The 16,090-nt window shown below is 31.4% G+C and overlaps 1 protein-coding gene across 1 annotated transcript; it reads left to right on the top strand.

The window, feature by feature from the left end:
* The first annotated feature begins 6,707 nt into the window (after positions 1-6,707).
* LOC139503082 (uncharacterized) lies at positions 6,708-15,341 on the top strand. The gene is made up of 3 exons (XM_071292763.1): positions 6,708-7,034; positions 8,358-8,385; positions 9,850-15,341. Exons 1-3 carry the CDS (start codon positions 7,029-7,031, stop codon positions 10,536-10,538), a joined length of 723 nt encoding a protein of 240 aa, XP_071148864.1. The 5' UTR covers positions 6,708-7,028; the 3' UTR covers positions 10,539-15,341.
* Positions 15,342-16,090: the final 749 nt, after the last annotated feature.

Here is a 16,090-nt window from a genome sequence, read left to right as displayed (position 1 = left end):
TTTTGTGGAATTTATCCTCATTACCAAATTGATATTGTATTATACATATGATGAAAATGAATATTGAAGTAGTTTGAATAGTTCTAGATTCAAATGTCTTCGATATGTTATTTCGTCATTGAGCTCTTTAAGAAATTTGTCTTTTTAATGAGTTAAGTATTTGTGACAAGGCAAGACTAATGTTACCAGGGATACCAAATTTTGTTGTCTTGGAAAGGGATTGAGGGAAATGAGCACTTCAATGTAAAATCGATCGAAATGAAGCATTACCACAGGCGGTTCCCGCGCTCTATGTTTTGTCTCTTAATAAGTTCAATCCTGGGACATTTCTATCTTCCTGACAAGAGTTTCTTTAGAACAAATTTAAAAGAATTGATTTTGTAAGTGGGTTATCATCGTATGAAGCCATGTTTTCAGCTTTAATTCTCGAATAATTGTCGATCCGCAATTTAAAATATGAAATTACGTGCACACTCACGACAAGCTTATACAATTTAATCCGGCAGAAATATTTCCAATTCCATTTAATTTACATTCCGCTGTGGTCACGGAAGATTTTAAGCATGTAATTGACACTTCAGGCTAAATGATTTCTACCATACCATTCAACAAACGTCCTGTTAAAACTGACAAAAATTATTGTTAAAAGAATAGTGATAAATTGGGGCCTTGCAATTTTATTTCATTCCAGATTCAATTGAATAAAGTTTATGAATATTGTATAAAAAGAAGATTTATAATACTATTTTGGTTTGCAATTACACGTTTGTTTTTGAATATTGTTGCGCTTTGAGATTTTGTTGAAATAATTATAATTTTCAAATTTTCAATCTAAGAAATTTCCAGAAAATGGTCTAAACACGAAAAAAAGACGTATATAGTTACTTTTTTCCGAATGAGTTGAGGCTTAGAGACTTTTTTCCGAATGAGTTGAGGCTTAGAGACTTTTTTCCGAATGAGTCGAGGCTTAGAGGTCGTGGATAAAAATTATTTTCTACTTACGAAAATGCCTGTACGAAATCAGGAATATGACAGTTGTCCATTTGTTTGATGTGTTTGGGCTTTTGATTTTGCCATTTGATTTAGGGACTTTTAGTTTTGAATTTTCCTCGGGGTTCAGTATTTTTGTTACTTTACTTTTAAGAATAAAAAAATATGGATTTATGAATAAACTCATCATATATACCAGGACTAAATTTATTATATACGACAGACGCGCGTTTCGTCTACAAAAGACTCATCAGTGACGATCGAATCATAAAAAGTTAAAAAGGCCAAATAATGTACGAAGTTGAAGAGCATTGAAGACCAAAATTCCTAAAAGTTTTGCCAAATACAGCTAAGGTAATCTATGCCTGAGGTAGAAAAGCCTTAGTATTTCAAATAATTCAAAAATTTTGTGAACAGTAAATTTATAAATTTAACCATACCAATGACAATTCATGTCAGCACAAAAAGTGCTGACTACTGGGCTTGTGATACCCTCGGGGAAATAAATCTCCACCAGCAGTGGCACCGACCCAGTGGTTGTAAATAAACTCATCATAGATACCAGGACTAAATTTGGTATATACGACAGACGCGCGTTTCGTCTACAAAAGACTCATCAGTGACGCTCGAATCAAAAAAAGTAAAAAAGGCCAAATAATGTACGAAGTTGAAGACCATTGAGGACCAAAATTCCTAAAAGTATTGCCAAATACAGCTAATGTAATCTATGCCTGAGGTAGAAAAGCCTTAGTATTTCAAATAATTCAAAAAATAAAAATCCTACGTTAATCTATATAGATCACAATGTTGTTAAACACCTGTACTACCTTCATGGCAAATTTAGATGTGTAGTCGCAGATAAAGCCCCAAATAACATTGCTTTCGTGTGTAAATCACATATATAAACTGCTTGATAACGGATTTAAATTAAGTATTGATAACTCACTTTAAAAATCCATATCCACATACACCACCACGACATTTACTAAGGAGAATATTCTGAATAATCATAGGTCTGAAGTTTCTTTAAAATTCAACCAAAGATTAAGAACTGGGTCTTCCTTCAGTGAATTGGATAATTTTACCTAAAACACATAAGTGTCATTGCAAATAATGTCATATTTGTGAGTCTTTGGAGTGCTCCATAAAACCTCTTTCAAAATCATTAACATCTATTTTATCAGCAATCAAAGTTATTACTCTAGGAACGGTGTGAATCAGATGTGGATACTTAAATATTCGAAAGATCTTTTAGAGTACATACACTCTTAGTCTCTTTCCTCTTGCAATAGTATCAAAACATTTGACTGTTCTACCTTTTACACAAGTATTCCCAATTCCAAACTAAAAGACAAATTAAAGGAATTAGTTTTAAAAAAATCCCTTTGGTCTTACGGCTCTCTTTCGTAGCATTTTTCTATCAAATGTAATTCGGCTGATTTTTGTGACACACAAATGTTCTCACAGGTTTGATCTATATACTAAATGCACATGCACTCGTCTCAGATTTTGTTTCCCTATATACCTTTATATAACACGTGTTATGTAAAGGTATATAGGAATTTTTTTTCTGAGACGAGTGCCTGTCACTAAATGCTACATTTAGATAATGTATTGTTTACATATGAATAAATTGGTTCCAGGATAATCGAATCAGCAAGTTTGTATTTTCAAAAATCTGGTTTTAAAGTTGGGTATAGCATAACAATGCCAAACAAAACATATTACATTTCAAAATCCCCTCAAATTCCATTGAATAGCCTTGATGATTCTTTTACGTGGTAATGTCCCATCTTTGTCTTCTTTTATCACCAAACTTATAATTGTTCCTCACACTGGGGAATAACAGTTTTGATTCATACCCCTAGATAGTGCTTATAGAACCCTGTGGTAGAACCAACGACTTAACGAAATTCTTCATTTGTTACCCGATGTTTTAATTATTACTTATTTCGTTCTCGGTCTTCTATTTGTTTGTTTGTTTGTTTGTTAGAGTAGTTAAACCTTTCACCTTTCCTCTTTGACTACAAATACTTTTGGAGAACAAAAACAAATAGGGTATTTGAGGCGAGTTTCTTCAGAGAACAGACAGAAAAGACAAATAGTTCGCGTACAAAAGAGGGACGAAAGATACCAGAGGGACAGTCAAACTCATTGATGGAATATAAACTGACAACGCCATGGCTACAAATGAAAAGACAAACAGACAAATAATAGCACAGAAGACACAACATAGAAACCTAAAGACTAAGCAACACGAACCCCACCACATACTGGGTGTGCTCTCAGGTGCTCCGGAAGGGTAAGCAGATCCTGCTCATCATGTGGCACCCGTCGAGTTTTTTTTATGTCAATACAAATCCGGTAAATAGTCCAATTCGGTAGGTCGCCTTCATGAAAAGGGAAGGGTAATTGTAGTTACGACATAAGGAACATATCCGATATCATCTGTGAAACGGTTATTCCGTAACTTTGATGTAATATTTTTACTGGACAAAGTAATAACGGATTTACACAGACAGATTGCTGCCGATACAAAATATGGTTGTAGGAAAAGGGCATACTTACCAACAATAGCAAAGCAGTGAAAACAAAATTACTTTGAACAGAATTTCACAGCATTCGAAGAACAAAATATTTTATCGTCTACTTTGATGGAGATCAATTCTTAGATAAAGTACTTTTCTAGTCTATCCTTCAAAGCATTACAGTTTTTTTTTAAATTTACAGATTCAACAGAGAATCGGTAAACACCAATACTGCATACGCAAGTTAAATGTGTGTTTCGTTTATTGTATGAGGCTTTTCAAGCATTAACTGTAGTGACGGAATCAGAACTCATTGAGAGATGTTTTACTTGAACGACTGTAATTTGAAGCCCAATTCAACTAACAACCAAGCCAACCACAGTTGAAAAAAGCTGTTATAGGTTGTTTAAAAATATCCAAAATCGAGAACCTATGGAATTACCATTTTTGATTATTCCTCCGTGTGCGAGAATGGCCTCAATGATTTAAGATAACCAGACCAAATTTGGCACCCAAAAGATTATCAAATCTTCCCTATATAATTATAAAAGAGGGTAGGGGTATAATCCCTTACGTGATTGGAAGTGACAAAGGTAGTGATTAAGAGTATGTCAACAATAAGAAAAGAGAAAATACATTAACCAGAGTCTTGAAAATACGGGCGGGAAACAATCATAAGTATACAGTAAAACCAGACCTGGTCGTAACAAAGAAACAAAAGCACATAGCCTGAAAATAAATACTTCGTGCTCAGAATCAGAATCATGGTTTTCCCTGGCAAAATTATTGTTTTTATCTTCAAATCTTTACCATCGAAAACGTTTTCCCTCCCTCGGGAGAAGCTCCATGGGTGCTCGCTAATGGATTTTGAAGAATACATTCGCTAGTGGTGCGATAGCACAGATTACAAGAAACAAAATTTAAAATTATTGTGCCCGAAACATTCGTTGACCATTTGATAAAAATTACAGAAAGGGAGAATCGAACAAGAAATAATTTTACTCAAACGCCGAATATTGTTTCAGAACTAGAAGGATACAGAGACAGTTGTATTCTTTGATATGTTGTGTGTTATGCAACAAGCATAAGAACGAAGTCTTTAAAACACTGTGTTGATACGACTCATCTCAATCGGTCGAGATATTGGACATAGACAACTTTAGAGAAGTGTTTAGTCGTAGCAATCTTCTAGACCCTCCAAACAACATTGTGTATTGTTTACCTGATCTCAACAACCACATACGTAAATTAAACTGTTGGAAAAAAGGGACAAGAAAATACTTCAAAGCTAAAAAAAAAAAAGAAAAAAAAAAAAATGAAATGTACTTTAAACTGTCCGGCAATTCAATTATATCCATGGGATAGATATATATAATGAAAATCCTAATGAAAAAAAATCATCAAATATATCAGTGTGTATTCCATACATGCATTTAATCTACATGACACACGTTGCTCTACATGCGTGCATTTTGTCTACATGACACGCATTATGTTTACATTGGACGCATCAGTGCTACTGGCATCATAAACTTGGATGGCCATATCAATAACAAAGTCGAAGAGCGTTGAAGCAAAAATAATAAAGTTTTGCCAAATTTGGCTGAATATCTCTATGCCTGGATGAAGAAAACTTTTTTTTTTTAAATAATTATAATAACATGCTATCAACATATTATTTAAAGAAAGTTATTGCATCAATGATATTTCATGTCATCAAAGACCCCTATCAAAGAAGTGCTGGTTACTGAGCTGGGGAAATCCCTTATGACGAAACGTCAACCAACAGTGGACTCAATTCAGTGGTTGTAAAACCTCACGAAAGATACCAGACTTCAAATTTAACATTCAAGACTATTTTTTGGACTATATAATACTCATCAGTGGCATCCAAATCAAAACAATTGAAAATTGAAAGACCAAATCAATGATGAAGCTGAAGAGCATTATTAACCAAAACTTTCAAAAAGAAACGTCCAAATAACTTTTGATTCGTTGGTGGTTGTTTGCCTTACATGCAAACTTTCTATGCACATCCAGCATGGAGATATGGTATAATTGCCAAAATAGAACACTATATATAATACTGTAACACAAGAACAAAAATGTGAGAAAAAAAATATATGTCACCGTACGTCCTTCAACAATGAGCAAAACATGTACAGATAGTAAGCTATATATAACAGACCAGGCATGACAAAATTTGAAACAATTCAAAAGAGAAATCCAACGATCATATTTACAATACAGCAATAAAGGAAACACCGTTATGACAGACACCAACCAATGATAACCTCTGTGTTACAGGGTCCAGCTGGTTTAGGTTAAGACGTTACGCACGGTATTCGGTCTATGTTTTATTTGACCATTTCTTGATGCTTAAGTAGGACAAAAACAAACCAATTCTGCATATTGTTAAATAAGTATTTGTCTTGATTCATCATTTGAATCGAAATTAAATAAAACCTGATTTTAATAAATGTAATGTAATGTTATGTATTATTACATAATTAAGCAATGATTGTGAGTATATAATGCCATTTTTGTCGTGTAAGACGTAACAACAATAACTAACTATCCACATATAAACGAAGAAAAAGTTAAAACTACTGAATGGATTTCGATGAAATTTGTAAAGGTGAGATATAATATGACCATATTCATGGTGTGAAACGGTTACGATAAATATCATTTCAGTTCGCAATCTATAAGGTTTTTTTTTAAATAAGTAGGTAAACATCAAAATGCCAGCTATATTAAAAATAGTGCAAAGCTTTAACGTTTTGTACAGAAGTCGGTTGAAATAATTGAAAAACTTCCAACATTACCATTACTAAACCTAACACTGTGCGTAACGTGCTGGGCATTCAAAATAAGACGAGGTTACATGTACGGAAGCGTATATTACCCTCGTTTTAATACTTATAATCCATGAAGGCGATATAACTTTTAGCGGGAAACTGCATTATTTCTCATTACTGCGATTTATTTTTTTCGACAAAATGCCTAACAAGGCATTAAGCCGATTTGTTTTTTATCGCCTTAAAAATAAATCGTTTTAAATAACGCGACATATTATCAAAACGAGAAAAAAAATTACGATTAATTTATAAGTCAATAAAAATATCATGCAATAATAATAAATTGCCTTTTTTTTTTATTACTGCGATTTATTTTTTTCGACAAAATGCCTAACAAGGCATTTAGCCGATTTGTTTTTTATCGCCATAAAAATAAATCGTTTTAAATAACGCGACAAATTATCAAAACGAGAAACAATTTTACGATTAATTTATAAGTCAATAAAAATATCATGCAATAATAATAAATTGCCTTTTTTTCTTCGATATATTGTTTTATAAAGCAACACATTGTTTTAAATTAAGGCGAGCAACGGGAAAGTTTACAGCTAAATCGAGATAAATGTGGCACGATTTTAACCTGTTCATTTTCATTTTGACTTTGGAAGGATCAGGTCGCCATCACATTTGAGCATTTTATTTCAAGCAAATGGAGGTAAGATAAGAAACAATTTATTAAATGATATCTCGCCGCGATATAGCCTTGTTGTGCTCATGTGGCGTTAAACAAACAACAATCAATCAATCAATCATTAAGTTATTGTTGTAAAAAAACTTCTATAAAAAGGCTTTTCCACGTGTCTGCCGTAGTATACACACGTTAGGGGAATTTTGTTTTTGATGCAAAAAAAACCACAACCCTTTTTCTCCAGCTGTGAAAGTAAAATGGTCGCCTCATAAAATAATCAGGTTTAACTATAAATTAACATAGGGTGTCACGAAATTTACGTTGGAGAGAGCCAGTCGAGTTCTGATTTTTTTAATTCACAGTTGCGGCAAAATAAGATCCTTTGATGTTTTAATACTGAGTCACTACGAGTTCATTTGAACTATATAGACCCCCTCCCCCTATATAAAGTTCCAATGACTGTTCTTGTGACTCTTGTTACTTCGAAGTGTTCAGCGAGAAAAAAAATCTCGTGCAGTACTGAAAAAATGACGGGGCAGATTAATTATAATTGTTCGGTTAATATAAAAAAGAAGATGTGGTGTAATTGCCAATGAGACAACTCTTCACAAGAGACCAAATGACACAGAAATTAACAACTATTATAGGTCACCGTACGGCCTTTAACAATGGGCAAAGCCCCTACCGCAATGTTTTTGTGTGTGCAATAAACAGTACAAAGACGACAAATTTTGTCAACTGTTTTCTGTTCTTTAGTCAGGTTGTTGTCTCTTTAGCACATTCCCAATTTCCATTCTCAAATTTAGTAAACAAAAATTTCCCTCTATGATCTATCCTTATTTTCCATATTTTTTTTACAATAAATACTGACATGACGTATTGTTAACTTCGTATTAAAAATAAGCTGTTTTAGTCCGCCATACCAGGAATAAATAAATGACTGTCTAATCATGTTGAACATTACAGCCATCGGATTTGACTATGTACGTTCAATCAAAAACTTTGATTACCTTTCTTGCTAGCTGAAGCGTAACATCGTTCTTAGGTTTACCTTTACTACCCTAATTTGAGAGTGGACTAATCAATTTATCGTCTTTTGGACTAAACTACTTCAAAATAAGGGTAATAAAGGTAAACCTTATAAGCTAATAACGACTTTACGCTTCAGCTAGCAAGGTTGCTAACAAAAGATTTTGTTTGAACCTGTACATACTCAAGTCCGATTGCTGTAATGTCTGTATTATAAGCTAGTTTAAAAAATGAGGGAAATTTGATGTCACACGCCAAGCTGACAAACTATGGCACTTTATAATGTGATTAAATCTTTTGATCTGTTCTTGTATTTTACAGGTCAGCTTAGAGATCCCTTGCAATTACTGTAAGTATAATATGTGTATGAACAGAGATGTGGTAACGTTATATCATCGTATATGGCAAGCAGTTCTCGTCAAAACTATGTTTAAAACATTTTTCGAAAAATTAACACACTGAGAATTGAAAAAAAAACACAGATTAAAAAACCTGAAAACACACACTAAGAATAAAAACATACACATTGAGATATCAAAAAGACGCACTGAGATTACAAAAATATAAATAACACACAGTGAGCTTTGAAAATTACACACTGAGAATTCAAAAATTACACAATGAGATTTATGTACATGTTGTGTGCAAGTTGTAAAAAGTAAAATAACAAAAAATCCGAATTCCAAGGACAATTCTAAAGAGAAAGTCCTTATTATCACATGGCAAAAACAAGGGGATGGCTCAAACACATCAAACGAATGGAGAGCAACTGTCATATTCCTGACTTGGTACAGGCATTTTATAATGTAAAAAATTGTGGATTAAACCTGTTTTTAAAGTTTTAAATACATACAGATGCATTAGAACTCTCGAGTTTCCTAATAATGTCAATTAAAGATACAGGAGATTTAGGGAAATTCTTCACATCTTTACTAATCGTAACTTAAACAGACCTTGGACTGCTGATGACATAAACTTAATCGAAATAACAATTTGAGCCATGAACTCAGGCTACAAATTAAAAGCGAGTTCTGTCTCCTAGTTGTTTAAGATTGTAATAGATACAGATTAGATATGCAAATTAGATCTGTGCGCAGAAAAAGTGCGCACAAATCTCATTGTGTAATTTTCAATTCTCAGGATGTGTTTTTCAGTTTATTTCATCTCAGTGTTTTTCTTTCTAATTCTCAGTGTGTAAATTTTTCGAAAAATGGTTTAAACATACTGAGTTTTGACGTGAACGGCTTGCAATAAACGTGGCAATTATGGGTATCCCATACCTTGTTTCCATATCAAACGTGGAATATTAGTAAAATTAATTAACATGAAAAATATACATAATTAATTTATCAATATCTAAAATTGGTGAATGTTGCATACTCATTTCTGAGTAATTTACCTTTGAACCATGGTCTCCAATCATTGGAGTTTTTTTAACATAAAGTGTCTTGAAACTTTATGTGAGTCACTGAGTGGCTTGATATATATTTCAGTGCAGATATCTAGCTTCTACTTCTTTTAAAAACAGCGACAAAAAGACTCAAGTCAACATCATTGGAGGTTTTATTATGTTATATTTTCCATTTGTAAACTCAGTTAAAATGTCAAAATATATCTATAACTTTTGAAGCTATTGATACATTTTAATTTTGTTTTAATTTATAAAATGGCAAATATAACAAAACAACGCTCTTCGGTCTTCACCTGAGCACTCGTACATATAGAATAAAAGTATATTAGATTCTTGAAAAAATAAGTATGACATTTATAAAATATAGGTGTTTGCAATAATTCATTTGTTTAATATTTTCAGCTAGTCTATTAGACCTTCCTGAAGAATTAGTGATAATGGTACTTAGTTATATTCCTGTGTCGGAGTTACTTTATACAGTCTGTAAAATATGCAGAGGTCTAAAGGATGTTGTGCGAAAAATGCAAAGCTTGTGGACTATTGTAGAATTTGACGATTCCTATACTATAGACATTGCAATGATGGAAATGATCGTGAAAAATAATCAGCTTGTATGTCTCAATCTAAGTAACCAAAATATTACTTTTGGGTCACACAGATTTACCAAATTGATGCTAAAGCTTACTCCTACTATTCAAGAATTGTATGTAGCAGAAACACCGCTAAACAATCTTGCATTTGTAATGTCCTTGCGAAATTTAACCACCCTTGATATAAGTGGGACATCAATAAATGATAACCAAGTAGTAATATTGTCACATGCTTCACAACTGAGACACCTTTATATTTCATTCACTAAGGTTACTGCTGCAACCATTGCAGATTTGTCTCGAAATTTCAAATTTCTTGTCATTTTTGATGCATGCCAAATTTATTTTATGTTTACTGATATTTGTTTGATTGTATCATCATGTGAGCAACTTAGATTTTTACATGTTTCATTCTTTTCACAGTTTGACATAGATCAAGCTGTTCAGTATGTAAATCAACAGCTTTCAATTGAAAGACAATTGAAGCTGACTGTATTTTAAGTTATATATTGTCGCATATATAGGGTATGAACTTTAAGTTTATATATGTACAGTGTATAGACATATTTTGACAACAAATAAGTAAAACTACGCCACTACTCGGTTCAAGTAGAAAAATATGTTTTTTATGACGTTTTTAGACACATATCTTCTTGCACCAGTTGATACAAGTTTATCTTTTAAAACGTATCAACCCTATGTTCTTACTTCAAATCCTAGCATTTAGTGCTGGTCGTTTTGTCCTAAAACTGCAAATACAGATACTTGAATGGTTCAAACAATATTTTTATGTTTACCAAAATACTAAAATCATATGATATGAATCAAATATCATTTTTTGCATTTATATTTTTTTTTAATTGTCGAAGTTCAAATTATTTGAAAATATTTTTATATGGGTATTTATCTGTGGTCACTACGATAAAGATATATATGTGTATAGTGCATATATCTTAAATGTGTTGCATCAAATTTGGAGAGAGGAAATCTCTTATTTTTTAATTTTATTAACAAAAATGCATTGAATGACTGCAATATTTTTTCTGTCTATGAAGATATAATATCAAAAAAGTTGTGCACACTGAATAATCCATGTAGCGGGTTATTTAAAAGTGTGCACCACATTTTTTAGGTTATTTCGAATAGATGGAAAAAATATAACAGTCATTGCTTATTTATAATCTAAATTCCTTTTAAAAGGAGTAAATCATTATAAATGTTGATGACATCCAGATCACTATGATGACAAAATTATGTCTATGAGCTGATATACAAAAATATTTCCATGTGTTTTAGGAGAATTTAAGGTTAATATATAATATAGTGTGACAACAACAAATAGCAATCCCTTAATATGTGTTGACCCTGATTTTGCAGCAAAGGACACAATAACACTATCAAAAATACATAATTGTAACAGGATGCTGTTACAAGTCTCCCAAACAAAGACCCTGTAATTATAAACCCTGTGGTACTACCCCTGTAATTTTTGCCATTGCAGCTGTCCGCACTCACTTGCTAATAAAGGATTTGATGACAATGAAAATTTGAAATGATTGTGTTTTCTATAAAAAGTTTTGTGGAGATCTTGACTTTTTAAAAAAAGGGGGGGGTGACCCTGGAGACTCCCCCTATATATCATTTGATTTGATTTATTGTCCCATACAAGAATATATATGGTTTAGGGGTGGGGATCTCTACCGTTTACAAGTTCTCAAACAGGAAGGGGTGGGGATGATCCCAGGGGACTCCCACTATATTTCATTTGATTTGTTTTATTCACCCATTCAAGAATATATAGAGTCCCATGGTTATACAGATGAAAAAATGTTGATGTCCCATTCTTTTTTGCAACAAAAAAACTTGGTGTCCCATGTTAATTCATAAAGTATATCAAAGATGTCTTTTGCTCCAGACAGCATACATCATTCAAATAAAACTGACATGTGATGTGATGACAGTGCTGTTAAAATGTGTTGCAAAATTGTTTAAGACAGCCATGTTTAACAGGTTAAGTAACTTCATATTTTGTAAGGATTAATGAAACTCCAAGTTAATTTTAAAAAGTTATAGAAATTTTTAAAGGTAACAATCTGAATTATAAAGTCTGAACTGAAAACTGTAGCTTTTTTGTAATCTATCAATTAAAACATTGATGTCAAGTTTTATTTGAAAAAGTTATAGAAACTCTTTAAGGTGACCATCTGTATTTAGTCTGTATTGAAAATTGTTGCTTTTCTTAACCATTTATTAAAACCTTATAGGTTTGACAGTATTTGACAAAATACTAAATAACTTTGTTATTTGTAAGAACAGTATATAATTAAGATAATAATCAAGTTTATGAAAATCAAAGTTGATTTGACAAAGTTATGGATTTTTTTACAGGTGACCATCTGTATTTAGTCCATACTAATTTTGTTTTAGATTTTTAACTATTTATTAAAACATTATAGGTTTGACAGTAATTAAACAAATATTAAATAACTTTGTTACTTGTAAGAACAGTATATGATAAAGATAACTTTCAAGTTTAATGAAAATCAAAGTTGATTTGACAAAGTTATTGATTTTTTAAAGGTGACCATCTGTATTTAGTCTGTAATGAAAATTTAAGCTTTTTTAGCTATTTATTAAAGCCTTATAGTTTTGACAGTAATTAACCAAATACTAAATAACTTTATAATTTGTAAGAACAGTATATAATTAAGATAACAATCAAATTTTATGAAAGTCAAATTTAATTTGAGAAAGTTATGGAATTTTTTAAAGGTGACCATTTGTGTTTAGTCAGTACTTTTTTTTAGCTTTTTTAACTATTTATTAAAGCATTATAGGTTTGACAGTAATTAAGTTAACCAAATATTAAATAACTTTGTAAATTGTAAGAACAGCATATAAAAAAAAATAACTGTAAAGCGTGTTGAAAATCAAAGTTGATTTAAAAAAGTTATAAAAATATTTAAAGGTGACATCTATATTTAGTTGGTACTTTAAGTTAATATTTTTGCTTTTTTAACTATTTATTACAATATTGTAGATTTGACAGTATGTAAGCAAATAACTTTGTAATTTGTAAGAACAGTATCAAGTTTTAAGACGATCAGTGTTGATTTGAAATAGTTATGGAAATTTTTAAAGGTGACCATCTGTATTTAATCCGAACTGAAAATTATAGCTTTTTTTTACCTATTTCTTAAAACATTATAGGTTTGACAGCAATAAACCAAATTCCAAATAACTTTGTAATTTGTAAGAACAGTATATAATATAGAAAAAAGGCAAGTTTTATGACAATTAAAGTTGATTTGACAAAGTTGTGGATATTTTTAAAGGTGACCATCTGTATTTAATCCGAACTGAAAATTGAAGTTTTTTTTACTATTTCTTAAAACATGATAATAGATTTGACAGCAATAAACCAAATACCAAATTACTTTGACAGTATATAATTGGGATTATAGCTGTCAAGTTAAATGGAATTCCAAACTGATTTGAAAAAGTTATAAAATTAAAAAAAAATTACTATCTGAATTTTGTGCAAACTGAAAATTCAACCAGACAGGAATTTTATTGGGAGAGTTTTCATGATTATCATTTCCTTGCAAAGAAATATGTGGAACTATCCTTAACCTTGTGGCTGTGCAGTCGATTATACATAGTTTACAGTCAGAACTTTTTTTAATTTGATTTAATAAAAGAAAAGTCAATGTCCCATGCAGATCTTAGATGAAAAAAATCTTGGTCCCATTGAAATTTTGCTTTTAAAAAGTCCATGTCCCATGCTAATTTGCACCGGTCCCATGCCTTGAGAAATTTGACCGGTCTCTTTAAACTACATATTATTATTTCTCAAAAACATTGTTTTGTGTCCAATATCTAGAATTTAACAATAAAATATTGAGCGGACATTTTCAATGTTGCCTCTGCATATTGGGCATTTCCTGCCATGTTCTTGTATCTGTAGTCCACATACCAGACACAGGCTGTGGAAACATGGCTGTATGACGGCATCAATTTCCCGATCAGCACATATGATACATTTTCTCGCCGTATTAGGTAGTTGCATGGTTACCTGTTAAAATAAGATTAAAAATGATGTTAAGTGCCAGTCTATGAAGAATCAGGCAAATAATTCAAAAATTGAAACATGATGAAAAAAAAGTATACTATTTTATAGTAAATAACCTCCTGAGTTAGAAATGTTAAGTCTTTTGTTTGGAAGTGTCTGGTAATAATAATTAAATAAGTTATAAAATTGGTTAGAAGGACAGCAAATAAGTTGAAATTACAGAGTTATTTCCCCTTATCTGTTCATTTCTAATGCATTCAACCAAAATGTATCTTCTATTACCAAAACAGAATACAGAAACACATGTTATTTTTGTGTATAACTACATATGATAAGGTAAATAAAATAAACAGCTGTGCCTAGAGTGCATGATACACCTGTATTGCGCATATAGAAATTGGAAAAGACAGCATTAATAATTTCCTTTAATTCACATTGTTTAAGTCCTGTAACTCCAGAACAACAAATAAATAATAAAAAATCAAAAGGGAGCTTCATTATATCAATCCCAACAGTAATGTAAAGTTTCAAGGAAATCAGGAAATTTAGAAACACTACAGAAAGTGTGAAAAATGGGGAAAATTGCCTGAATTCAAATTGTTAAAAATTCTAATTACTCTGAAACAACACGGCAATTGCTTTTTCTAAATCAAAAGGGAGCTTTCTTCTGTAATTCCTAATGTTGTGTTATTATAATGTGAGGAAATATAAGGTTAAAAGGAATTTGAGCTATAGTCCGATAAAGTCCCATTAATCCAAAACACATAATATGAAATTAAAAAAAACACAAAGGGAGCTTACATCAATAGACTTTAACAATTCACCAAAGTTTCATGGACATAAGCTTCTTTCCAAGTTTGGTACAAATCCAGGATTAGATTGACAGTTGGTATATATAAGATTAAAATCTAAAACAATTGTACACTAGGTTTTGATATCTACCAATATTCATGTCAAGTTTCTATTTGTAAGTTAATGTTATTGCTCCTCAAGCAGTCTCTGAATGAAAAAATGTTTTAAAATGTTTAGGGGATCATTTCTGGTTTCTTTTTTAAATTAGAAGTTTATTCATGTATTGAAAGACATTTTTGCAATATTTTATATTGTTCTCTGTTAATGCTTTGACTTTTTTGAGTTTTTAAAAGAAAAACTCCCCTTAGTGCAAGGAGAAATTGTCATTTATTTTATTGTTTTGAGACCACGATAATAAAGATATTATTTGTGTAATTTTATTTAATATGTATGTATTTCTTTCACTTGACAGGGTATTAATACTGATTTTTTTGAGTTTTTAAAAGAAAAACTCCCCTTAGTGCAAGGAGAAATTGTCATTTATTTTATTGTTTTGAGACCACGATAATAAAGATATTATTTGTGTAATTTTATTTAATATGTATGTATTTCTTTCACTTGACAGGGTATTAATACTGAATTAAACTAAAGTCCCCATTCAGTTGATAGTACAATGGTTTATGTCTCGCCTACAATACATAGGACTGTTTTACTGACGATGGTGGTATAACTGTTGCATCTAATTTTATTGCTAAGGTCCATATCTCGTGAAGTATGAGGCATGGTCTTTAATATTTGGTATACAGATGCTCCACTAGTTCACATCAGTCTGACATGTGTCATTAATCCTTGACCTTTTTTCATAAAAAGAAGATGTGGTATGAGTGCCATTGAGACAATTCACCATCCAAGTAACAATGTATTAAAAGACCGACCATCTTACTTTAAGGGGGGGACAGGGGTATGGTATTTTCTTTATAAAAGATTCTGAGAAAATATTGAAAATATTGTGGTTAAGCAAGTGACAAACAGTAAATTCTGAGATCCTTATTTTCCCCAAAATAGGTGGGAAACTCGAGTTATTTGCAAAAATCTCAAACAATTGCATATAAAGGAAAATTGAGGAGACCTTTCTTTTTAAGCTTTACAATCTTTATTTGGGCCCGGTTCTATGATAACCCTTGTAGGA

The sequence above is a fragment of the Mytilus edulis genome, chromosome 1 (genome assembly GCF_963676685.1).
Source record: "Mytilus edulis chromosome 1, xbMytEdul2.2, whole genome shotgun sequence".
NCBI lineage: Eukaryota > Metazoa > Mollusca > Bivalvia > Mytilida > Mytilidae > Mytilus > Mytilus edulis.
This window is presented reverse-complemented; position numbering and strand designations above follow the sequence as displayed.